The following is a 25,248-nucleotide window of genomic DNA, read 5'->3' as shown; positions in this document are numbered from 1 at the left end:
GACTCCAAGAGTCTGTGGCTCTTGCCAATCTCTCTATAGGCCCTGGGAGCATCATTCGTGAAGGTGGCAAGTTGGTTTGGAGCTATAGAGGCAGGGCAAGCACCACTCACACCCCTACTACAGGACTGTGGCTCGCTTAGGGTCACCAGTGGAAGATTCTGAAATGTTCTGGGACATTTGGTGCAGGAGGCTCTTTCATAAAACCATATTGTTGGGCCATACTTCCCCATGGCCCGAGTATTTGGAGATGACCATGATGTTTGATCCTAAAAAGATCCTGATGGTTCATGTAGTGGCCACTTGGTATTTCCTGGCACCTCTCAGCAGATCATATTTTCTCAGTCACTAGTAGTTGTCCAGAGGACCGTTACACTTTGCCAGGAAAAGGCCATCCTGACTACAACAGTAGTTAGACCGTGGGTCCAAAAGTGCTCCTCTTGTGGGCTGGACAGGTTCCCTCTTAGTCTTGGCAGCCTTTCAAGTCACTGCCTGGATGCTGCTCTGTGGGGCTGGGTCTTCAAGCCTTACTGAGCACTACACCCATGGGCTGAGTTCCTCATGGTTCTTGCATGTTTTGGTTTCCTCTTTTTGTTATCTCTGTCTGTATTGGGCTTATTAATCATGGGAGACTGTGGGCCGCTCCTGCCCACCATCCCTGACTTCATGAGGTGAGTCAGAATTGCCGTCTCATGTGGGAGTCCCTTTCTTTTCTACTTTTCGTGAAGAGGTGTTTAACAGCTACACATGGAGATTCTCCTTTGTGTTCTAACATCTGCTGTGCAATTTAATGGCATGGCCCTGTAGCTCTCCACAATTCTAACCCTTGCGTACGTGGCACCCCAGGCATCCTGCCCCAGAGCCCGGTCTGTACTGACACCAGGAGTATTTCTGATGTGGCACCCAGAAGCTTTGTACTAACCTCATTCCTTCTCTTTCCTCTTTTATGATTCTGCTATTCCTCAAGTGTCTTAAAGGAAAGTTCCAGTCAACATATTAAATGTCTTACTCTCTGAACCTGGCACAAGACTGCCATCTTTTTCATCTTTGGTCCAAAGACTTTGTATTTTTGGTAACTCATTGTTATAACCATTATATCGGGTAAGCAGAAATCACGAGGCATGGGGTGGAGACTTCCAGCTGCATACCAAAATGCCCCTCTCTTCTTGGGGTACACAGACTACATTTCCCAGCCTCCCTTGCAAACAGGTGTGGTCACATGACCAAGTTCTCTCTAGTGGAATGTGATCAGAAGTGTATGTGCCAAATTCCAGGTCTGGCCTATTAAAAACCTCCCACATTCCTCCTCCTTTCTCTTTCCCCCTTCTGGCTGACTGAGAGTTTGATTCCCAAGGTGACCTTGGAAGCCACAGTTGAAAATGGTAAAGCCACTGTTGGTTCAAGTTCTTGATTGACCATAAGGAGGAGAGCTGCCCTTGGAATCCAAACCTGCTCAGGAGTGTATATAAGAAATAACGTCGTATTATGTTAAGCACTGAAACTTTAAGGTCTTTTTGTTACTACAGCGTATTCTACCCTAACTAATGCAAGGTAGGATCAGGAAGCAACTTAATTTTCATTTCTCTCTGTCAATGTAAACCCATTTTGTGGGATCCAGTCTCCTTCTGCCCCTAGATAAAATTTAAGGCAGGTTCTGTGAACTTTCTGGTCATGTGTAGGTAATCAAAGGTCATCTGGTCACTCTAATTCCCCAAACAGTTCAGTAATTAAATGGTCCAGTCTCATGTAATGGCAAAAACTTCAAGCTTTATTTAAATTTAAGGCTTCTTCCTCTTCCTTTTCTTTGTGGCATTTATAAACCAGCTGCCCTCACTAGGAATTGAGGTGTGCAGAAATCTCTCATTTCCCACTTTGTGCTTTGTAGCAGAAACTGCTATTGTCCCCCAGTAGCCATTTTCCTCCTCTTCCTTATTTATTTATTTTTTAGAGAGAGAGAGAGAGAAGAGAGCACATGTGTGCTCAGGGGGTGGGGGAAGAGGAAGAGGGAGAGAATCTTAAGCAGTCTCCACAATGAGCATGGAGCCTGCTTGAGCGTGGAGCCTGACTAGGGGCTCGATCTCATGACCATCATGAGATCATGACCTGAGTCAAAATCAAGAGTCGGATGTTTAACCCATTGAGCCATCCAGGTGCTCCCCTCCTCTTTCTTATTAATAGAACTCCCAAATTTGGCTACCCCAAATAAAGACTACATTTCCCAGCACCCCCTGAAGCTAGGTGTGGCCGTGTGACTAATTTGGCAACAGGGTCTGAATAAAGCTGGTGAGCAGTCTTTTGGTAATGTCCTTAATAGCAGGAATGGTGCTCCCCTTCCCCTATCCTTTCCCCCCACTCCTGGCTGGAATCCAGACTCTGTAGATGTGATGATGGGTCATTTCACCCTTGCAACTGAAAGCAGCATTCCAGGGAATGGCAGAACAGTAAGACAGAGGAGCTGGGTCCCCAACACAGTGGGCTTACGTATCCAGCTCAGGACTCTTTAAGCTGGAACTATTCCATGAGAAATAAATTAACTTTTGTTCTTTTTGTCTTTTTGCATGCTTCTCCCTCATCTCGCTAACTTGGACCTTGGACCCCTCTAGGGTTGGAGTGGTGAGAGGGAGAGACTTAAGGGGACCAGGAGAAGTCTGATTTGGCTAGAGTTACTGTGAGGTAGCATAAATGAGCCCTGGGTCATTAGGCATAGCTGATTCTTCCTTTCATTAGACACTTTGTGAATTTCTTGGAGATAAATCCTTGCCTTTGCTACGGTTTCTCACTCCCTGATCCTTTAACATGGGCAAATGTCTTTCTCAGGCTGGTCAACTATACATCTTTCTGCAGCCTCCAAGAGTCTGGCAACCCATCCCTTTATTAGGATCACCAAATCCCTCTGACTGACCATTTTGGACAGGATCTACCATAATCTTGTGCCCGCTCTCTCTTTTGCTGGCCCCACATCTGGTCCACAGGAAACATCATGAATCCAGTGCCTCTGGAATGTGGGAAGCTGACAGCCTCTCAACCCAGCAGCCTCCCTTGCACCACAATGAGAGCAGCTAGCCAGCCCCTTGCCCTGGGCTTCAATCAGGGCAATACCTTAGTTCTCCTCAGGAGGCTGAATTGCCTCCCCTTCCTACTCGACTATGGTTCAGAAGTTGCTCTTTCACCTAGGGACTCTGGCCCCTTCTGTTGTTAGTCCCCTCTTTTATTTAGGAAGAGGTTCAAACTTTTTAGAAGCTCATTGTCTTTCTTTTTTTTTCAAGTAGGCTCCACGCCCAGTGTGGGGCTTGAACTCACAACCCTGAGATCAAGAGTCACATGCTCTACTAGAAGCTCATTATCTTGAGTAAGAACCACTGTTTGCTTTCCAGATACCAAGCCCACCCACTTGCCTCATACATTCCAGGGCATCACAGAAGAATTATCCCTGGGAGCTCGAGTGGCACTGCGTTCACATTCTCCTTCTGTTTGAACTTCCAGGCCACCTTACCCGAGGCCACGTGTAGCAGGACTCCACCGCCACTGCCACCATCCCCAACAGGTCAGGGGTGCTCATCCCAGAGATGGTGCAAGTAGTATTTCAAGACTGAGTTTCAAAAATGTAACCTGAGTTTCCCGGGTTCTCACTAGCCTACACAGATGTGCAAATGGGGCTACCTTAGGGTAATAAGCCAGATTCCAGTGTCTCTTCCCAACCCCTGAAAGGTCCCCTTCTCTGCCCAAGTATTTCTGGGGTCTGAGGGAAGTCTCACAGGTGCTCATAAACCCAGCCATCCAGGTATACTGCCATTCTGTGCCCAGCCCCTGCTGAGTATCACCCCCAGTGAACTGAAGCACTGAAGTCATCGAATCCACAGTGGGGGGTGTCTGTGCCCAGAGGGGAAGTGTCCCTCTTTTTCATGTTCCGATTCATTGGAGGGCTGCCGAAGCAATGGCCGTGTGCTTCAAGGTCTTGCAGAGCTTCCAGAACCAGATTCATGTTGACATTCAGTCTCCTGTTTGCCTGGGAGGACTAGAGGTGGTGACAAATCACATCCACTTACTCTTTAATTCAACAAATATTTCCTGAATCCCTCTTCCATGCTAGCCATGTGGCAAACAAGATACATGTGGTCTCTGCACCCATGGAGTTGACAGTCCTATTGCAAGACCAAAACAAAACAAAATACACAATGACAAAAAAAGGCCACTTGAAATTTTATGTTCAAGACTTTGTTATTGGGCCCAGTTCATTGTGCTTGCCTGCTGCTTCTGCTTGGGCGAGTTTTGCACACGAAGCCTGCCAACTCTCAGGCAAATAGATGCTGACAGCCTGCCTCACCATGTGGAGCAAACCCCTCCTTAACCCATGGCTACACTGATCCTTGCTGTGCTAAAATTGTCTGATTTTTTTCCATATGTAGTGATAACCAAAGAAAAACATGAACTGTATTTCTCGAAGAGCTTTCTTCCTGCCATTCCACACCATGGTTCCCAAACTCTCCATTCCCTGTGGCAAAACTTGATAGTGAAGAGAATGGCCTGGTGGCTATGGTAACTTCAAAACCATAAGAGGAGGCCAGGGTTTTGTCCATCCTGGCAGAAGAGGGAGGCAGGCCAGTGCAAACATGGGGAGATGGGAAAATTTGACAGAAGGTGAAAGGAAGGAGGGTGTGCAGAGGGGGAAGTGGAAGGTTGAAGAAAGAGGTACCAGAGGAACTGAGGGAGGTCTTGGAGGCACATTCTTCATTGGCCTAGGGAACCCCATGCAGAGATAGACTGAGGTTCTGGGCAGCAGGTGCATGGCAGAGAGCAATTGGTACAAACTCCTGAGACTCCATACTGTTTGGATTTTGGCCTTGAAAACCTTGAGTACCAACCTTCCTTGGGATTTTCCGTGAGAGTGAAAAGTCTCCTGAACTACCAAATGGCATGTGAACGGGATGTGTTCTTGCCTCACTTTCTACAAAAAGGAAAGGATCTTATGAAAAACATCCAGTGAACAAATAGTAAGACTGAGCCCCCTTGCCTGCTTGCCATCCTGTCCTGGGTCTCCCTTGCTGCACATCTGCCCCCAGCTGTGAAGCCCACAGAAACGGAGCTCAGTTTGATGGTCATCCAGGGTTGAAAACCAGCCTGGAATTTTAGCTTCCTGTCTAAGAAAATCCAGATTTTTTTTACACCATTATAATTTCAGATTTCCTTTTTTTTTTTTTTTTTTAATTTTCTTACTTTCTCGTTCTGTGGCTTGAAATACAGAAACTTTTTTTTTTTTTTAAAGATTTTATTTATTTGACAGAGAGACACAGCGAGAGAAGGAACACAAGCAGGGGGAGTGGGAGAGGGAGAAGCAGGCTTCCCGTGGAGCAGAGAGCCCGATGCGGGGCTCGATCCCAGGACCCTGGGATCATGACCTGAGCCAAAGGCAGACGCTTAACGACTGAGCCACCCAGGCGCCCTTGAAATACAGAAACTTTCAATCCCTCCTTTTGTTAAGTGTCTATTGATCAGGAAACACGCCCTATAATAACATTAAGAGAAGATGCTACTCAGTGGGTTCATGTGATTATTTCATCAAGTGAGAGATTCTTTCATAATTTGAATAATTTCATTCTATGAGTAGAGTGTTTTGGAAATGATGTTATAAAGTAAGTTCAGTAACTTAAAAGGTCCATCCCATTATGGGGAGGATAGATCTCTGCAGAGAAGTTTCCTTCTCCACTTTGTACCTCCAACCCCTCGCTGCTCAGTGCAGGGTTTTCATGGAGCACACGGGCCACGCCTCACTCCAGGGGGCACCCCGCACAGATTGGAGGAATGACTCCAGGAGGTTGCTATACTGATGTTCTGAACCTGGCCCCTGCTGTGGGCAGTGGCAAACGGACAGGCAGCTCTTCCAGCGGAGAAGTTTGAACGCTCTTTTCCGGAGACAATGATGTGAACTTCACCCTCAGCTGATGATCTGCCAGGAGGGGTGGCTGACTAGCAGGACACAGAAGGAGGTGTATCACTTTGGCTGTATCACTGTTGCCCTCAAGTCAGGGGACAGGTCATTGTGAAGTTCTTGAGCAATGCATGGGATGACTCTTGGGCACTCCCCCCAGGTGAATGTATCATAGTTGGGAGTATAGTTTATGGCATGATGCCTAAAATTAGGCAATTACAAGTCTCAGATTGTCACTTTTGGTGCCTTGAGTGGGACATGGTGGTCTGTTCCGGGAGCAAAGCAGCAGAATTTAGCACTTATGTCAGCCTTCTTCGATTTAAAACATTGTCAGTCCCCTCCCACCCTGACCGCTGGGCCTTTAGGACCGCTCCCCCCAGCCCCCACAGCAGTGGATCCTAGCCAGGCACGAAGTCTGCTGTTTGTACTTAGGTTAGTTAGCTCCACCCAAGGGTGAAGAGCAATGAAGTTCATGGGGAGGATCTCCAAGAACGACGGTTTTTGCTGCCTGCAATCCAGTAGGCATCATAGGTTATCTATCCACCTGTCAGCTTTGGTTTCCTGATATGTAAATGATTTAGAATTAGAAGCAAATAAAAGACAGCTGTAGTGCTGGCACCCCTGCCTCTTAATCTCACTTCCCCTTCATATCATTCTTTATAACATTATGCAAATCTGATCATGCCCAGGCTCCGTTTTAGAAAGGCTTTCCAGAACTTGTTGGATTAGATCCAAACCTCTTGGCATGGCAGGCAAATCCGTTTAAGAAAGCCTGTCTAATCTCACGAAAGTTTTTTGTAGAGGACACTTTGGGTGCTCACAAAACAGTTATCCCTACTTCCTTCCTGGTGAAGCTTTTGCAAATTGTATTTATTGTTTCAGTGCTGCCTTCTCGTAAATTCAGGGAAGGAGGTCCCTTCAAGGTCCAAAGAGATACATGTATTTCTATGATCGGTCTAATGCGTCCTCCATCGCTTTTGCCATGACTGATGAAGCAGTAGGGCTCTGGCCCAGTGAGCAGTGAGGGAAAGTTGGCTGGGGCACTTCTGGGAAAACCTTTCTGCCTCTGAACATGGTTGTTGAAGATGTGGTTATCTACTGCTTCAGCAGCTGACCACAGTCCATTAGAATGAATTCCAGCACGCTGACGATGGGGGAACAGAGGGATGGAAAGAAGCTGGGTCCTTGATGATATCATCAAGCCACCAAATTAACCCAGAACTTTTTGTCTGGAAGCCTTTTAAACCCAAACATTTTTCACTTGCAGCCACCAACATTCTGACTGATAAATTTGCATAATATAGTCTTTTACAGTTCACCTCTTCTTTCCTTCTACTTAATGCCTGCCGTGGTCTCTTTCACACCTCCAAGCTCTCGCATACAGTGGTGCCCTCTGCCTGGAGTGTTTCCTCCCTGCTTTTTGGCCTGTAAACTCCATTCATCCTTCCTGTCCAGCTTTGCTGTGACCTCCTCTGTGAGGTCTTCACAGCTCCCCCACGCAGACTCAGGGGAAGCCATCCTGTGGCCCCACTGCTCCCCATTGCTCCATTCTCTACAAGAGCAATGCTTCCATTTGTGGAACAGATAAGAACTTCCCCATCTGCTCTTGCCAATTTCTCCATCTATCTGATGGAGAAATTCAAGCATCCCATCAAAGCCATTATTCTCAGTAGCAAATATAAGTTTGTAGAACAGTTAAAATCTTAAATTAAAATACACTTTTTATTATGGAAAGTTTCAAACATATTTAAAAGGAGAGGCAATGTGGGGCGCTTGGGTGGCGCAGTCCATTAGGCATCTGACTCCTGGTTTTGGCTCAAGTTGTGATCTCAGGGTCCTGAGAAAGAGCCCTGCATTGGGCTCCCCACTCAGCGTGGAACCTGTTTGAGATTCTCTCTCCCTCTCCCTCTGCCCCTCCTGCTCATGCTCTCTCTCTAAAATAAATAAATAAATCTTAAAAAAAAAAAAAGAGAGAGGCAATGTTATAATAAACTCCACTGTATCCACTCTGCCTGCCTGTGGCACATAAACGAATGACCAGTCTTGATTCAGCCACTGCCAGCCCCGTCTGCCCCGAGGCAGTCTCATGTTACGTCATTTCCCTCATTAATATTTTACTCTGATCTCCAAGAGTCACAGCTCTCTTTTGAAAAAAATATAACCACAATATCATTATCGCTCTTCAAAACATCAACATTGATTCCTTCACGATATCAGTAAATAGCCAGTCAGGGTTGAAGATTACTTTTCTTTGATTGTGCTGATTGTTTTATGCACACACATAGACAGTTTCTTGGAAAATCAGGATCCAAATAAAATCCATATATTGTAATTGTTTGATATGTCTCCTGTCCTTTAAAAAATTATTTAAATTTTATTTATGCCTGTATTTTACTTTACACTATGCTTTTTTCTTTTTCTTTTTTTTTAAGATTTTATTTATTTATTTGACAGAGAGAGACACAGCGAGAGAGGGAATACAAGCAGGGGGAATGGAAGAGGGAGAAGCAGGATTCCCGCGGAGCAGGGAGCCCGACGCGGGGCTCGATCCCAGGACCCTGGGATCATGACCTGAGCCGAAGGCAGACGCTTAACGACTGAGCCACCCAGGCGCCCCTACACTATGCTTTTCTAACATAGCCAGGATTTTTTTCTTCTCAGCATTCCTAATAGAATTAGTGTTTGAATGCAGGGACCACTTGCCCAAACAAGGTGACAGAGAGGACAGGCTTCAGTGGTGAGTAATCCGTAGGCTGCAATAAGCAAAATCTCTCTTAAAGAGAAAGTGGTGAAGAGCTTCAAAAACTCTTCTGAACACAAAAGAGAAGGTGTCTTCTTCCTTCCCTTTTCTTTCTTTCTTTCTTTCTTTCTTTCTTTCTTTCTTTCTTTCTTTCTTTCTTTCTTTCTTTCTTTCTTTCTTTCTTTCTTCTTGTCTTTTTGTTTTTTAATTACAGTGCCTCTAACTATATCTTGGCTTCCTCAACTTCTTAATTTTGTCAGTTCATTTATGGGAACAAATCTCTCTATCAAAATCTATACTAAGAAGACCCTCCTACATTTGTGGTATGAGTATAAAGTGGTTCAATTTCTAATGGAGGCAATCAAAATCACAAATTTCCTTTTACTCAGCAAGGCCACTTCTATGAATCTTCCCTACAAACATACTCACTCACGTGCAACATGACTCCTGTGCCAGGTGGTTTGTGCAAGAGTTTAGAAATAACAAATGGCCATGAGTAGGGGGCCAGTTTTTTTAAATTATGGTATTTCCATACCGCGGAAACTGTGCAACTGTAAAAACTATGCAAGCTCTTGATATACTGATAACAAACACTAATAAGTGAAAAAAGTGGGAAACTGAATAGTACACACACACACACACACACACACACAGCATGATTCTTTTTGTTTAAAAAAACAAAAAAATGGGGGCACCTGGGTGGCTCAGTCGTTAAGCGTCTGCCTTCGGCTCAGGTCATGATCCCGGAGTTCTGGGATTGAGTCCCGCATCGGGCTCCCTGCTCAGCGGGGAGTCTACTTCTCCCTCCTTTCCCTGCTCGTGCTCTCTCTCGCTCACTCTCCCTCTCAAATTAATAAAATCTTAAAAGACAAACAAACAAAAAACCCAACCCAAAACAAAACAAGAAAAACAAAAAAAATGCGTGTGTGCGTATGTTATGATTTTGCTTCCATATGTATAGAAGGATAGAAAGAATATCAGAAAGATATAAATAACCAATTGGCAGCATTGCTGCTGGGGAAGGGAACAGGATGGCCTGGGACTTGGGTTGGAGGGAAGCTTCACTTGTAGATACTTTCAGATCTTTTAAATTTTGAACTGTAGGAATGTATTAACTATTCAACATTAAGATGATCTAAATATAAAACTTAATACTTAAGGGGCGCCTGGGTTGCTCAGTCAGTGAAGCATCTGACTCTTGATCTCAGCTCAGGTCTTGATCTTGGGGTAGTGAGTTCAAGCCCTGCATTGGGCTCCAAACCCCCACCCCCCAAACTTAATACTAAAAAGGCTCAGCCAAGGGATTGGGAGTGATCTGTTGCAGGGCTCACATCCTACTGTTGGCCGTGACCTCCTTACACACTCCTTCCATTGGCCTCTCGGACACCTTGCTCCCTCAGCTCCTTCCTGTTAGCTCAGTTCCTATGCTGGCAACTCTTCCCCTGCTCATCTTACACATGGATGCTCCTCAGGGCTCAGCCGGGGCGCCTTCTCTTAGTCATTCTACACCAGTGGTTCTCTCTCATTCCTCCCCATGGAAACTCATGGTGCCTCGTTCTCATGTGTTTGTGCAAAGCCCCTCTTCTGTTTATTTATTCCATTTTCTTCCACTCCTAATTCTATTTCTCTCTCCCTTGGGCAGTCATTCTAATGTGCTCTTCGTCTCTCCTCTTGCTTGATGTGTTTTTATAAACTGTATTGCTATTTTGTGTGCATGTACTCTTAAATAAACAGTATTAAAATAATATCATGTTATAAGTTTATTTAACTTCTTATTTTTTCATTCAATGCTATGTTTTTAAGACCCATCAGTATTTCTATCTTAGAGAACTGAACCCTACTCTTGCATGGTTTATAAGTCGGTTAAGCCTCTGCCTTCAGCTCAGGTCATGATCCCAGGGTCCTGGGATGGAGCCCCACTTTATTCAATCAATAAACATTTATCATGCACTTTCTTTTTTTTTTTAATTTTTTTATTGTTATGTTAATCCCCATACATTACATCATTAGTTTTAGATATAGTGTTCCATGATTCATTGTTTGTGCATAACACCCAGTGCTCCATGCAGAACGTGCCCTCCTCAATACCCATCACCAGGCTAACCCATCCTCCCAACCCCCTCCCCTCTAGAACCCTCAGTTTGTTTTTCAGAGTCCATCGTCTCTCATGGTTCTTCTCCCCCTCCGATTTCCCCCCCTTCATTCTTCCCCTCCTGCTACATTCTTCTTCTTCTTTTTTTCTTTCTTAACATATATTGCATTATTTGTTTCAGAGGTACAGATCTGAGATTCAACAGTCTTGCACAATTCACAGCGCTTACCAGAACACATACCCTCCCCAGTGTCCATCACCCAGTCACCCCATCCCTCCCACCCCACCCCCCACTCCAGCAACCCTCAGTTTGTTTCCTGAGATTAAGAATTCCTCATATCAGTGAGGTCATATGATACATGTCTTTCTCTGTTTGACTTATTTCGCTCAGCATAATACCCTCCAGTTCCATCCACGTCGTTGCAAATGGCAAGATCTCATTCCTTTTGATGGTTGCGTAATATTCCATTGTATATATATACCACATCTTCTTTATCCATTCATCTGTTGATGGACATCTTGGCTCTTTCCACAGTTTGGCTATTGTGGACATTGCTGCTATAAACATCGGGGTGCACGTAGCCTTTCGGGTCCCTACTTCTGTATCTTTGGGGTAAATACCCAGTAGTGCAATTGCTGGATCATATATCATGCACTTTCTATGTGCCAGGCCCCATACTAGGTGCTGGGGATATAGTAGGTGAGCAGAAGTGGTCAGAGTTGATGGGGCAGAGAGTAAAATAGTGGGGGGATCCCAATAGCAGACTTGACTGCTGGGGCTGGCAGGGACTCTAGATCATGGTGGGGAATTTTAACTTCATCCTAGGAGAACAAAGGGAATCACTGAAGAGTTTTAGTCAGGGGATAACATGATCAGAGGTTCATTTTGATCTTCTGTCTGCAATGGAGGGGATTGATTGTCGTGGCCCAAAGTGAAGGCCAGGGGGGGCTGGATCATTCTCAGCAAGACATGTGAATTAGGAGGGCTGATGGAGAAGATGGGAAGACACTGTCAGATTTGAGAAATATTTAGTAAGTAAAATCCATAGGACCTGGTGCTGGGTTGAATATGGGTATAAAAGAGAGGAAGAGGCACCAAGGTGGAGTCTAAGAAACTGGGCTTGTCCGGGTGGACAGTGACAGGCAACTTTCTGAGAGAAGGAACACCAGAAGAGGTCTAGTTTGGGTGGCAAGGCAAGGAGGGAGGTTTTTGATGTGCAAATTATTTTTTAAAACTTCAGTAATAACAAATTATTATGTGTATATGTGTGTGTGTGAATTGTTTATTGTTGTTTGAAGCTATTAACTTTTGGGGTGGTTTGTTACACAGCGATAGAAGACTAACACAATGGATTTTCACCAAATTTGAAGATTTTGTTTGATAAAGTATGACTTAAAATATATGCTATGTGGCATACACTGTATCTAATTTAACAGACCTGTGGTCACCTCAAAGAAATGGCAGTCACCCACCAGAGCAGATTAAGTTTATGTACAAGGAGAGGCCTGGAAAGACATTCCAAGCTTACTAAGATGCTATGGACGAAGAAAACAAACAGTAATCGCAGGTAAGAACCTTATATAGGAAGCTATAACTGTGAGTGTTCCAAATTGTAGTGACTAATTTGCTATCTAGCTGCTTCTCACACAGGCATCTCCATGGAACCAGGCTTCAGGTGGCATAGGAATTTATTTAATATCAATTGATAATGGGGACAACACGAGGGTCCAGCTAGTCTCTGATATAGAAGTATCATCAACTGGCCACCATAAGTCATAGGGCTTTGTGAAGATCAAAGGAAATAATGCGGAAAAGATGTGGGGAGCACAAAAGAACTATGCAGATGTATCAAGGATTATATATCAGTCAGTTTTGTTATGGTGACAAAAACCCCACACTCTTAAGGGCCCATAGCATCCAAGGTTTACCCTTTGCTCGTGCTGTATATTACAGGTTGGCTGTGGCTCTTCCCATGTCACACCAGGACCCAGATGGAGTCATGGAGAACCACACACTGGCTTTCAAAGCTACTTACTGGAAGTAACATATCACTTCTGCTCACATTTCATTGAGTAGAGCAGGTGATGGACAAACTTGGCATTAAGAGGTGAGAAAGTGTAATCCTCCCATATTTTTGCTTGTTCTATTGTCCTTTCTTCCTTCCTAATGTTCCAAGAGTCCTCTTTTATCATCTCCTTTCTACTGTAGTTTAGGGTCAGAATGATGATGACAAATTCTCTTAGTTCTTCTAAGAATGTCTTGATTTCCCCTTCATTCCTGAAGGGTATTTTTCATGGATGTAGGATTCTGAGCTGACAGTTCTTTTCCTTCAGCATTCGAAAAATGTTGTGCCACTTTCTTCTGGTTGCCATGGTTTCTGTCATTTGAATTGTTTTTCTCCTATAGGGAATGTGTCATCTCTTGCCGCTTTCAAAATTTTTTGTCTTTGGTTTTCAGGTGTTTCATTATAATGTGTCTTGATGTAGATTTCTTTGAGTTTATTCTGTTCATGGTTCACTCAGCCTCTTAAACCTGCAAGTTTATGTATTTTGCCAAATATAGGAAATTTTCAGCCATTATCTCTTCAAGTTCTTCTTTATTTTTATTTTTTATTTTTTTTGTTTTAAAAAATTTTATTTATTTGACAGAGAGAGACAACTATGAATTTTTATGCTTCAATACTTGAGCAGTTATAAAGCTGTAGAAAGAAAACAAAGTAGAAATAAAAAAACATGAGAGAACTGGAGGGAGAAGCAGCCTCCCCACTGAGCAGGGAGCCCAATGTGGGGCTCCATCCCAGGACCCTGGGATCATGACCTGAGCTGAAGGCAGATGCTTAACCGACTGAGCCACCCAGGTGCCCCTCAAATTCTTTTTTAGTTCCACTCTGATTTTCTACTCCTGCTGAGACCCCAATGACACAAAATTAGATCTTTTGTTATAATCACAGAGGTTCTTTCTGTTCTGCTATTGAGCCCATCCAATGAAATTTTAATTTTGATTATGGTATTTTTCGGTTCTAAAAAAAGAACCCTGTAGTGGGGGCTCTTTACTATTGGGCAGGGATGAAAGTCTGGGATCTTCACTGAGTCTTCTCCAATGCCACTCCAGAAAAGGAGAGGAGGCACTCAGGGTATCAGAGCGCCAGGTCTCAGAGGAAGTCTAGGCTCCTCACTCAGCCTTTGCTGATTGAAGTGGAGAGGGAGCTGCATTTTTCCCCTGGTGTTTGGCTGGGATAGGCCATTATTTTTTTATTTTTTAGTTTCAGAGGTAGAATTTAGTGATTCATCAGTTGCATATAACACCCAGTGCTCATTACATCACCTGCCCTCCTTAATGCCCATCACCCAGTTACCCCATCCTCCCACCCACCTCCCTCTAGCAACCCTCAGTTTGTTTCTTAGAGTTAAGAGTCTCTTATGGTTTGTCTTCCTCTCTATTTTTATCTTATTTTATTTTCCCTTTCCTTCCCCTATGTTCATCTGTTTTGTTTCCTAAATTCTGCATATGAGTGAAGTCATATGGTATTTGTCTTTCTCTGACTTATTTTGCTTAGCATAATACCCTCTAATTCCATCCACGTCATTGCAAATGGCAAGATTTCGTGGTTTTTTTATGGCTGCATACTATTCCATTGTATATATATACCATATCTTCTTTATCCATTCATCTGTTGATGGACATCTTGGCTCTTTTCATACTTTGGCTATTGTGGACATTGCTGCTATAAACATTGGGGTGCATGTACCCCTTCGGATCACTACATTTGTATCTTTGGGGTAAATACCTGTAGGCTTGCACTGGATCTTGAAGGTGAGGAAATTTCTGGTCCTTAACAGGAATTTGATCACTACAGGTTGCCTTTGGAGTTTCCAAAAGGCCCAGGTTTAGTTCAGCCCTGCTTTAAAACTTGAGTAATGTATGAACCCTTTTGGAAGAACTACAATTCTCATGGACTTGATTTAAATTATTTTTATAATTTAAATGTGTGCAAACCCAGCTAACCATGAATTTTTATGCTTCAATACTTGAGCAGTTATAAAGCTGTAGAAACAAAACAAAGTAGAAATAAAAACACATAAGAGTAAAAAGGCAATTTAAGCTAACTAACCTGATGTGACGAATAGCTGTTTTTCTGAAATGAAGTTGCTGCTGGCAAGATGAACACATACTGCCTAATACAGGTACTCGTGAAATTGACACAGTATCCCACTGTGTGCCCGGTGATGACTCAGTTCTCCCCATACTTGTGTCTATTCAAATTGCTAAGAAATCGTTGTCAGTACATGTTCCCTGGGCTTTACTTGGTACAAATGCAACCCAGACAATTACAGAAGTGCTAACTTGACCATAAGAAGGAAAACACAAACATGAACAAACACAGGTACTCACATACAGGGCTGGGATCAGTTATTTATGATCCAGAAAATGCTTATGATACTTTTTAAAAATTACCAATGAAACAAAAACATGGAATTTAATCATTTTCATGGGGCATCATGGGTTCTCAGGAGTCCAGGGACCTCGGTTTGAGAAATGCTATCTTAGTACTGACCTTGACTTCTGGTGTGACCTTGAGCAAATCTTTTGCCATTGTTGGATCTCTGTATATTCTTCGTACACAAACAAGAATGATTTGGGCCACCAGTATTCTTGGGAGATGAAGGCAGTTAAGAGTATTTTCAAGGACTAAAAGGAAGGGATAAGGCTTTTTACAGACTCTAGATTTGGGAAAATAATGATGGCTAAGACCCTCCAGTGTAGCTTTGGCTATAGAGTCAAAAGGATTCGGGTTTGAATTCCAGATCTGCCAGTTGTTACGTCTGTGTGTGGGCATTATTTGACTTCTCTTATTCTGTTTCTGCCCCAGTAAAAGTGGGCATATATCAAAATGCCACATCACAGAGCTGTGGCGAGGGCCAAATGAGATGACTCAGGAAAGTGCTGAGGGCAGAGCCTGGCCCTAGCAAGGCTCATTAATCAGCAGCACGATCAGGAAGAGGCCAGGGGCTGCTGACAACAGCAGAGAGAAAGGGAAGATTCTGAGATTCTGTCTATAAATGACAATATTCCTGAAAAATGACTATCAGGATATTTCACCCCAATGACACCTGCTGCGACCCTAAGCTTCCATTCAGCCTTTCTCCTGCCTCCTTCCCTATCTGCCCTCCCAGGCCCAGGCTGGAATCTCTTGCCCTCCAGGCTTTCACTGCTTTCTCTGGTAAGCAGTGTTGGTCACTCGGGAAGCGAGCGCCCCCCTGTGGCAGTTCTGTTCATTACAGGGACCACGAGCCTCGCAAAAGAGTCTGAGGAAAGGGAGTTTCCAGGGGAAGCAGCGCTCAAGACGCTCAGGCGTCTAGTGTAGCCTCACAGACGCTGTTCTGGATCCCCTCCTAGTTCCCTCCCACTTCTGGAAGACAGAGGCAGAGGAATTTAGGAGAGGTCCTGGGTGGGAAGCAGCAACTTGCCTCAGATGAGGCAAGTTACAACCTCTCCAGGCCCAGTTCCCCTTTCATGAAGAGCCCCACGCCACCCACCTCAAACGCTCCAGAGGAGACAACCAAATGATAGGTGAAAATACCAGAAAAATATCTAGCATGTGCACTGCTTTCCTGTAGAATCTCAGCATTTTCTCATGGCATTCCTGGCTGGGGACGGGGGGTGAAACACTGGCTAGGTGTGGACAGGATGCCATGGGATCAACCCGTCCCTCCCCCTCAGCTGTTGCTCTGCCAGATGCTGCCAACACACCGCTTCCAGAAACCACCTTTAAAATCTAATCATGCCATCGCCCAGCTCAATATCCCAAGGCCCTTCCTCCTCACCTTCGGAATAAGCCAAACTACTAATGTGATTACCTCACCTCACTCTGCCTCTCTGGGTTTACTCACCTGGGCAGACCCTGTCTTCCGGTCACAGCTGCATTCTCACATAACCATGTTCATGCCTCCCTTCTTCGGCCAGGACTGGCCCTGCCTCATCCCTGCAAATCTCTGTCTGACTTAAGGCCCAGTTCAAGCTCCAACTCTTCCATGAAGTCTTCCTTGACCTTGACTCAGGAGGACCTGGGCTGCTCCTCCCCTGGGTTTCCTCAGCCCCTTCCACCTCCAGATAGAGCACGGGTGATGCTATCTTCTGTGATTATAGACACACACACAACACACACACATGCATATACATGTCTGGCTCCCCCTCTAGACTGTAAATGCCTGGAGGGCATGGAGTGGGTTGTGTTCCTCACTGTATGTCTCATAGTGCTTACTTTCAGGGCCCTGCCCCGCACAAACCCTTAGTAACTATGGAATCAGCTGGGACGTGGAACTCAGAGACACAGGTGACACGGTGAGGGACCCACACCGGTAGATCATGTTAGTGGAGTTCGGCTGGTTGCTGCCGTGAAAAGGGCCTGTGCTTTTCAGATGCCACCTCATAATATCACAGCAGACTCCAGGGGCAGGTATTATCATGTCTGTCTTACTGGTGAGAGAACTGGGATGTAGTAGGATGCAGCACGAGAAGCTAGATGGTGAGTGGCAAGGTCAATCCTCGCCTCTGAGAGGCCGAGCCTCGCTTTCTCCCCTCCCCATTTGGTACTCTGCTTCCTCCCAGCGCTGTGAGAGGCCTGGTGACTACCTCCCTCCCTGCCCCACCCCCTCCCAGCCTAATCAGTTACCTTCAGCTTTGAGGATCATATTTTCCAAACTAAGGATTGGCATACACTGTCTGACAAGGACATCTGATTTCAGAGCTGACAGGTCAGCATATGTTTGAAGTTGGGGCCGTTCTTGAAAACTGAGGGTGTTTTTCAGAAAATCCTGAGAGAAGGAAGTGGATTGTTAGGGACCCAGAAGGAGGCCTCCAAAGGACTGCAGCCAGTCAATGCTAATCTCTCCTCCCTTGCCTGGATTTTCCCCCCTTGGCAGGACCAGACGCCCCCTGCCTAAGTAAGCCCTGGGCCACAGCTAGCCAATGCTGCTTCCCCCCCTGCTGCCTCCCTCATCCCCCTTTGTCTGGGGTCTCTTTGTCTGGGGTCTCCCTTTGGTTCACTTTTGAAGTCCTCTGCCCCCTCCCCTCCTTTCTTTTGGCCCGGCGGCTCCCTCCCTCTCCGCGGGGCCGTGAGGCTCGGGGGAGGGGCGCGGGGCTGGGTTGCCATGGTCACGTCGAAGGCGGCCGCAGCTGGCCCGGGCAGCTGCTCCCAGCTCGGGATAGGCGGACAAAGCCAGGCGCCTTGGCAGCCCCGGACCTGGAACCCCGAAGGCCTGAGACGGGGGGGACTGGGACCCAGGAGAACCCTGAGCTGGAGGTGAGAGCGCAGACTGGGAGGGCAGCAGTGGGGACTGGAGCTGGGCCCACCCCTCTCGGGGAGGGACCAGGTGCTCTGGGCCTGTGGTGCGGGAGGAAGGCAGCCTAGCCACAGCAGGAGGCCAAGGATGCCAAGTGGAGTTGGGGGCCATGGTGCTGCAAATGGGCTGAGGGGCTAGGATGTCCCCAAAGGGAGGTATGGGGCCTCCGTGTCCTGTCGCCCAGAAACAGGTTCGGCTCAGCCATTAGGCCTGTGTCTCCTCTGGTCCGTCCCTCAGTAGCCCCTTCCTTTCCTAGCCTCTTGTCATCTCCCTCTGTGTCTTCCTTTCAACCCCTGTGCCTCAGTCTCCCTCCTCTTCCCCCATCTCTTGGTTTCACTCCAACCCCTTCTTTTCTCCTTTGCCCTTGTTTATTGTCCCCTCGGTCTCTCTGCCGCCTTTTAGGCCTCCTCACTTTCCTGCCCTACTTTCTGAGTGCCCCCCTCCCCTGTCTCCACTCCAGTTAGCTTCTCTGTCCAGCTCTCTTCTCCCCAAGTCTCTGTCTCCCTCCTTCCACTGTGTGTGCCCTCATCCCCATCCTGCCCCCATTCCTTTCTGTGACCCCTAGTCCCCCCCCACCCATCCTCTGAGTTCCATCCCCACTGTGCCGTCATTCCCCACCCCCAGGCTGCCCACCGCTGAGCTGTCTCATTTTCCTCCCCATACTATGTCATCTCTCCCTCCTCCTTCCACTTCTGGGCCTCAGTTTCCCATTTGTACTTGGTGGTATCAAGGCCTGACTCCTGGTTGTGGCCTTGCCACCGCCCTCCCCCCCAGTCAGTTCTCATTCTCCCCAGCTGCTGACCCGGCCTGCTTGCTCCAGAGGCAGCTGCATCTCTTGGGAAGGGAACTGCAGTTAGTGTGTGTGGGCCCTTCTGGTCCATCCCCCCTCTCACTGGTCCTGTGGGCTTCCTTGCAGTGACCAGGTGGTCTGCAGGCCTGAAGCTGCTGCTCTCTCCTACGTGCCTCTTCTCACGTTTTTTGAGCTCTTTCCCCTCCTCTCCTTCCTGGGGAGCAGGAGACCATTGGCTTGAAGGGGAGGGGAGAAGCTGGAAGGGCAGGCATGGATGTGGGAGGGGTGGACTGTCCTTTGGGGGCTCAGGAAGACACAGGGGTCCCTGGAGTTGGGAGTGATGCAGCTGATATGGGATGGGCTCTAGGGCCAAGAAAAACTGTGTGGACACTCTCAGCCTTTGGCACTGCTCTAGGGGCCCCTGGATAGCTGGGATTTCCCTCTCTGGCCCCTGGGAATCTCGGCTCCGAGCCCCGCATTCCAGGCGGCTCCAGCCTCCTTTCCACTGTCACTTGACTCCGCTGGGCCCCAACCCTGCATCCCTCCCACTCCTCCAGCTTTGGGCTGGGGCGAGGTGGGCATCACCGACTAGGAATTTCTCCTGGGGGAGACCAGGGGACAAGAGTTTCAGGATTCTATGGTTTCCTCTACTCTCCCCACTGGACCCCTCTGTCTGGCCCCGCCATGCCACCTGGCCCGGGAGCGTGGGCCTGGGGTGTGGAATGTCCCAGTGGGATGTGAGGGGCTGCCGCTCCTTCCCTGAGGCTTCTGGAAGCAGCCCAGCCCGGTCTGCCAGCCCAGGGTTCCTCCGAGCACAGTCCCTGGAAGGAGGGGTCGAGAGTCTGCCCAGGTGAGGTTACTGGGGAAACCTTGGCCCCACCCCCGGCCTGGCTCCACCCCCGGCCCAGCCTCTCCAGGGCCCAGATTCCCCAGCGGCTGTCTCCAGAGGGGTACGTGCTCTTGGGAACCCCTGGGGTTTTGTCGGCGGGGACGGTGGGAAGTGGCAATTCTCCGAGTGACCATGGGGCTGTTTATTAATGAGTCCCTTAGCAGTTGGGCGTGCTGGGATTGGTGTGTCCTTGGTGGTTTGGAGCTCTTGCCCACACCGAGGGCCAACTTCTTCCTGGTAGTACTTTTGTGTACTTGTCTGGTTGGGACGTCGTGTTTCTTTCTTGGAACTGTTGTTGGGACTGTACGTAGGGTGTGAGTTGATGTCTGCTGTGAGGTGCAGTGGGCCGGGGATCTGCAGTGGACTCAGAGATCTTTCTGAGCTGGTGACGTTGATAGGTGGCTGACAGGTGTGGATGTGGAGCGATGGTGGCCTGAGCCCGAGTGGGGTGCAACACCTCCCACCACAGCTCCTCTGCCCTGCCCACCTCACCCAGCCTCCTTGCCCATCTTCTCTGGGACTCCTGTTCCTGGTCCTTTTGGGCTGTGTCCAGTTTTCTCTTTGTCTCTATCCCCCACAACCCCCTCACCTTATCCAGGCCTATGCCTGCCAGTGGTCAGAGCCTCGACGTCACCTGGGCCCAAGGGAGGCTTGCCCTGAGGACTCCCGGGCCTTGAGCGGGGAGCCCAAGGGAACCTGGGTCTTGGAGTCTGGGCTGCAGGGTCCTTGAGAGGACTGGGGGATGGAAGGTGGAAGTAGAGAGAGAATGGGGCTAGGAGAGAGTGGGGGGCCATCAGGCTCTGGGGCAATCTGGGTTGGGGTGTAGAGGACAGGAGGCCAGAGGGTGCCAGAGAGAAGCAAAGGTTGGTGGTGTGAAAAGTGTGAGGCTGGGGGGCCTGGTTGGACAGGTGAGCCCTGCTCCCTTCCTCCATCCAAACTTCTGCTGCTGGGCTGGGCACCGGGCCTGTGGGAACCTGCTCCTTCCCTGTGCCCTGGGGCTGCCCCCTTCACCTCCCTCTCCAGGAACTGAGCCCAGAAAGGGGGAGTAGGGAGGGGGCCATCTCCTCACGGGGCCTGGATATGTGGGAGGCCCCAAGCGGGGCCTCAGCTTCGGCTGTTCCCTTTAGTGGGGACCCTGGGGCCTGGGGGTTGGGCCGCGGGTAGGCGGAGGGGGCTGGGCGCGCAGCGTCGAGGGGACCGCGGGGTGGTTTCCTGGGGGAGGCCGGGGCGCGCGGGGGAATGCGGGGTGGGCGTGGCGGGCGGAGGGGAGCGCGCGGCCGGGAGGGCGGCGCCGGGCGTGGGAGCGGCGGGGACGACGCGGGCCGGGAGGGGGAAGGGCGGCGACCCGGGCAGGCGGGCGGAGGGCGGCGGGAGGGGGAGCCGGGCTTGGGGGGAGGCGGCGCCTGGGCCCGAGCCGCCCCAGCCCTGGCTCCTCTCCCCGGAACAGGCCCCCGACAGCTGCTCGCGGGAGCCGCCTCCCGACACCCGAGCCCCGCCGGCGCCTCGCGCTCCCTGCTCCTGGCTCCCTGCGCCTCCCCCGCCCCTCGCCCTGCCGCCGAGGAGGCCCCGCTCCCGGGTCGGACGCCTGGGTCTGCCGGGAAGAGCGATGAGAGGTAGGGGGCGCGGGCGGAGGACCCCTGCGGGGCGGAGGGGCCGAGGCGGAGGCCGGGGCTCCAGGGGAGGCTCGGCGGCCGGGCGAGGGCCTGGCGGCGGAGGCAGGACGCTCCCGGGCTGTTCTTGGTTGTCCAGCTGCGCCAAGTGTGTCCCTGCCTGAAAATGGGGGTGGGGGGGACCTCCCTGACCTCCGAGAAAGTGTGTTCCAGCATTGAGGAAGGACCCTTTACTCAGTGTGAAGGAACTGACACCCAGGAAGACAGGTGCCCTTGTGTGGCCCCGTTGAATCATCCCCTCGGGCCCCTGGAGAAGTGGGCCCGCCCTCCCAGCAGGCCAGTCCCTGCGGGCATCCATCTGCTAAGTGCTAAGCCTCCACCCGGTCAGCTCCCGGTGGGACAGCCTGCCCTCAGCCCAGCAGAGAGAGGCACTGACGCCCTAACCCGCCAGTGACAGCCTCTGGATGGTCAGTTGGTTCTGTCGTGAGACTGGGCCACTGTCCAGTGAGCACCATCCTCAGTGTCCCCCCCCCCACACACACACACCGCCGCGGCCTGGCCGGGTCCCCTGCTGGCTGGACTTTCCTTCCCAGCACCCCTAGCCCCAGCCAGTGCTGCAGGCACCTAGGTGCGTCCAGAGTGAGTGCTACAGTGGAGACAGGTGAAGGCTGAGAGTATGGGAAAATGGAGCCGTGCCTCTTTCTCATTGCCGGCCCAGCCACCGCCTTGACTTCCCTCTGGCTTGGTCTTGGTGTGTATTAGGCGGTGGGCCCCAGTTCTCTTGGGATCCTGTGCCTGAGAGCCTGAGTGTGTGTGTCTCACGGTGTCCTCTAATCGCAGGAGCATGTGGTATCTGTCATTTCACGTTCACAGATGTCTGAAGATGGCTATTTACTAAGCGATGGCATTGGATTTTAAAGAAGGCCGACGTGTGGATGGCGTTGATGTGTGTGTGAGTGTCTGTGATTGCCCCGGCTGGGGCAAATGTGTGTAACAGATTCAAGTGGGTGTCACATGTGTCTGTCTCTGAAAGTCTGTGGAGAGCGTCTGCGACAGAGGTGTGTGTGTGTGTGTGTGTGTGTGTGCGCGCGTGTGTGCGCGCGCGCCTGTGCACATGTGGGTGTGTATGCTACATTTAGCCCCAGTGTTTACAGTCAGCTCTGTAAGTTTGCACGGCTGACGTTTGTGTGTTGGGGGGTGTGGGTGCACAGAGCTGTGTGGGTGGTGTTTGTGGTGGGGGGTGGGGGTGGAACAGGAGAGGGAAGGACCTGAAGCTGTGACCAGGTCCCTGCTTTGTAACGGGTTGAAATGGAGTGGAGTAGGGTAAGGTGGGGTGGGGTTGGGGTAGGCCTTCTCAGCCTGTCCTCCGTGTGTCTGACCCGGTGAGAGAGAAATAGGGTGATTGGAGTGTTGGAGGGATTGTCCCAGACATCTGTGTTTCTCTGCTTGGCTCTGTGCCGTGTACTTCTGAGCCTGCTCTATTTACCTCTTGCTTTGTGTTTCTCGCCCTGTCCCCCCCTGCCTCCTATCCTCTGCCTGTCTTTGTGTCTTTGCCCGGAGCTCCTCTCGCTCCGTCTGGCTCCGATGACTCATCTGGGATAGGCATGAAGGTTACCCAGGGGAACAAGGGCCCCGCTGTTCCCGGGAGAGGTGGGGGTGGAGAGCGGCACCCAGGAATTCCAGGCCAGCCGCCTGGGACCCTGCAGCCTGCTCCCCTGCACGTGGCTCCTGGACCTCCAAGGGACCAGGTGTGATGCTTCTGGTTCTAGCTCTTCTTTGATGCCTGGGTGCCCCCCGCAACTCAGTCAGCCCCCTCAGCTGCTGCTTCAGAGCTGTGGGGTCTCAGCTGCCTCTTACATTCCTGCCCTAGAGCATGATGGGAGCAGCTGGAGGAGGACAAAGGGATGGGGGAGTATCCCCCCACTCTTCCTACCTCCTGGGGTGACCTGGCCTCCCTGTCTTTAGACCCGCCCTCATCTCCAAGGCAACTCAGGCTTTTCCTCAGCGCTGGGCTTTTCCTTCAGAGGCAGCCACCTTGAGAAAGTGGGAACTGGGGGGACAGGATGTCTGGGTCTTAGGAAGGGAAGGCAGAAGGAGGAGAGCTGGGATAGGATGCTTTGGTAGATGCTGATGGCAGAGGTGGGAGAAGGACATGAGGGGTGGCACTAGGGGTTCCTCCTGATTCCAGGGCCTGGAGAACTCAGTGCAGACCTCCAGGAAGAGGTGAGGTCAGAACAGCTTCTCCTGCTGTTGGGGCTGCAGAGGGTAGATACCCAGATTCACAAGGAGATGCCAGTTGGAATGGTTTTAGGTAGTGCGTGCCACTGGGCCCCAGTGAAGAGCAGGGATTCCCAAATTTTCATGGGCACAGATCACCTGGGGATTGTGTTAAAATGCAGATGCTGATTCTGCAGATCTAGGGGAGGGATGAGGTTCTGCCTGTCTCCCAGGTGCCCGCGTGGTGCCGGGGCTGCTCGTCCAGGGGTCACACTGGGCTTAGTGGGGCTAGAGGACAGTGAGATTGGAAAGCCCTGGGGTCCCCCACTTCTCTTAGCATTCTGGGATTGTAGGTGGGGTGGGTACCAGAGTTTAGCCCAGCATCTGGCCCATGGCGAGCATTCTAACAATATAGCCGACGCTGTTAAGCGACTATTGCTGTTTTCACTTTACTCCTGTTCTTCCCAAAGCAGCCCATTCTGCCCGTCGGTTGTTGGCTGTGACTCGGGCCCCTGGACTGCCCTTTCACTTACCCTACCACTTGTTTGCTCCCCTGCAGAGATGCTGCCCCCGCCCCCTTAGGCCTGAGGAGTCAGGAGCTATGGGGCCAGGGGCCCTCTGTTCCCTACCGCTGCTGCTGCTGCCGCCGCTGCTCTTGGTGGCAACTGGACATGCTGATATGAAGGGACATTTTGACCCTGGTGAGAAGACTGGCTCCTGGGTCCCTGAGGATGGGGCTTGGGAGACAGAGCCAGGGGCCTTGACCCTCCGTATGCCTGTGTTCACCCAGCCAAGTGCCGCTATGCCCTGGGCATGCAGGACAGGACCATTCCAGATGGGGACATCTCTGCCTCCAGCTCTTGGTCAGACTCCACTGCGGCTCGCCACAGCAGGTAACTGGCACACCTGGGGGGCCACTCTGGAGGGGGCTCCTGTGGGGCCTCTTCCTGCCCTTCCAAGTCCTCTGCCCAAGCCCAGGGGCTTCTGGGAGGGCCAGTGCCAATGCAACCCCACCCCCCATCGTGAGGGGCTGTAAATACTAGAGACAGAGGCAGACCAGATGTTCTTTGTGACCTCTTGCCACCCGCCCCCCCAGGCTGGAGAGCAGCGACGGGGATGGGGCATGGTGCCCTGCAGGGCCGGTCTTTCCAAAGGAGGAGGAGTACCTGCAGGTGGATCTGCGGCGGCTGCACCTGGTGGCTTTGGTGGGCACCCAGGGGCGGCACGCGGGAGGCCTGGGCAAGGAGTTCTCCCCCAGCTACCGGTTGCGTTACTCCAGGGACGGCCACCGCTGGATGGACTGGAGGGACCGCTGGGGTCAGGAGGTGAGGCTGGCGTGGGCAGCCCCCAGGGAAGGTTGACTCTCCTCTTGTCCCCAGCTACACTGTAAATGCCACCTATCCAGCGATGACTTTCCCAATTTATACCCTCTCTAGCCCAAGCCTCTCTCTTGAGCTCCATGTCGTGTTGCAAACATGACCACCTTCTGGGCGTTTACACCTGGATGTCTAAAGGGCGTCTCAAACCTACCATAAACTTCCCAAGCTGAATTTGAATCCCATTCCAACCCCAAACCTGCTCCTCCCCCAGCTCAGACCAGTTGCTCAGGCCACAAGCTAGGATGATATCACCGATTCCTCTGG

General features: G+C 50.0%; 1 protein-coding gene across 6 annotated transcripts in view; it reads left to right on the top strand.

Moving 5' to 3' along the window:
* DDR1 (discoidin domain receptor tyrosine kinase 1) overlaps nucleotides 1–25,248 on the top strand; it is a 50,210-nt gene that overhangs the window by 14,620 nt on the left and 10,342 nt on the right. For 3 of the 6 annotated variants that reach the window (XM_078055589.1, XM_036120434.1, XM_036120431.1), the window contains 3 exons: nucleotides 24,165–24,306; nucleotides 24,396–24,498; nucleotides 24,702–24,930. In XM_078055589.1, the coding sequence (XP_077911715.1) occupies nucleotides 24,207–24,306; nucleotides 24,396–24,498; nucleotides 24,702–24,930 (432 nt within the window). In that variant the 5' untranslated portion in view covers nucleotides 24,165–24,206. Of the gene's footprint in view, nucleotides 1–19,818; nucleotides 19,840–21,150; nucleotides 21,392–24,164; nucleotides 24,307–24,395; nucleotides 24,499–24,701; nucleotides 24,931–25,248 lie in introns of those variants that run through there. The other 3 variants (XM_036120433.2, XM_036120432.2, XM_078055590.1) reach the window with 3 other exon arrangements.

This window comes from Halichoerus grypus, chromosome 9 (assembly GCF_964656455.1).
Source record: "Halichoerus grypus chromosome 9, mHalGry1.hap1.1, whole genome shotgun sequence".
Lineage (NCBI taxonomy): Eukaryota > Metazoa > Chordata > Mammalia > Carnivora > Phocidae > Halichoerus > Halichoerus grypus.
This window is presented reverse-complemented; position numbering and strand designations above follow the sequence as displayed.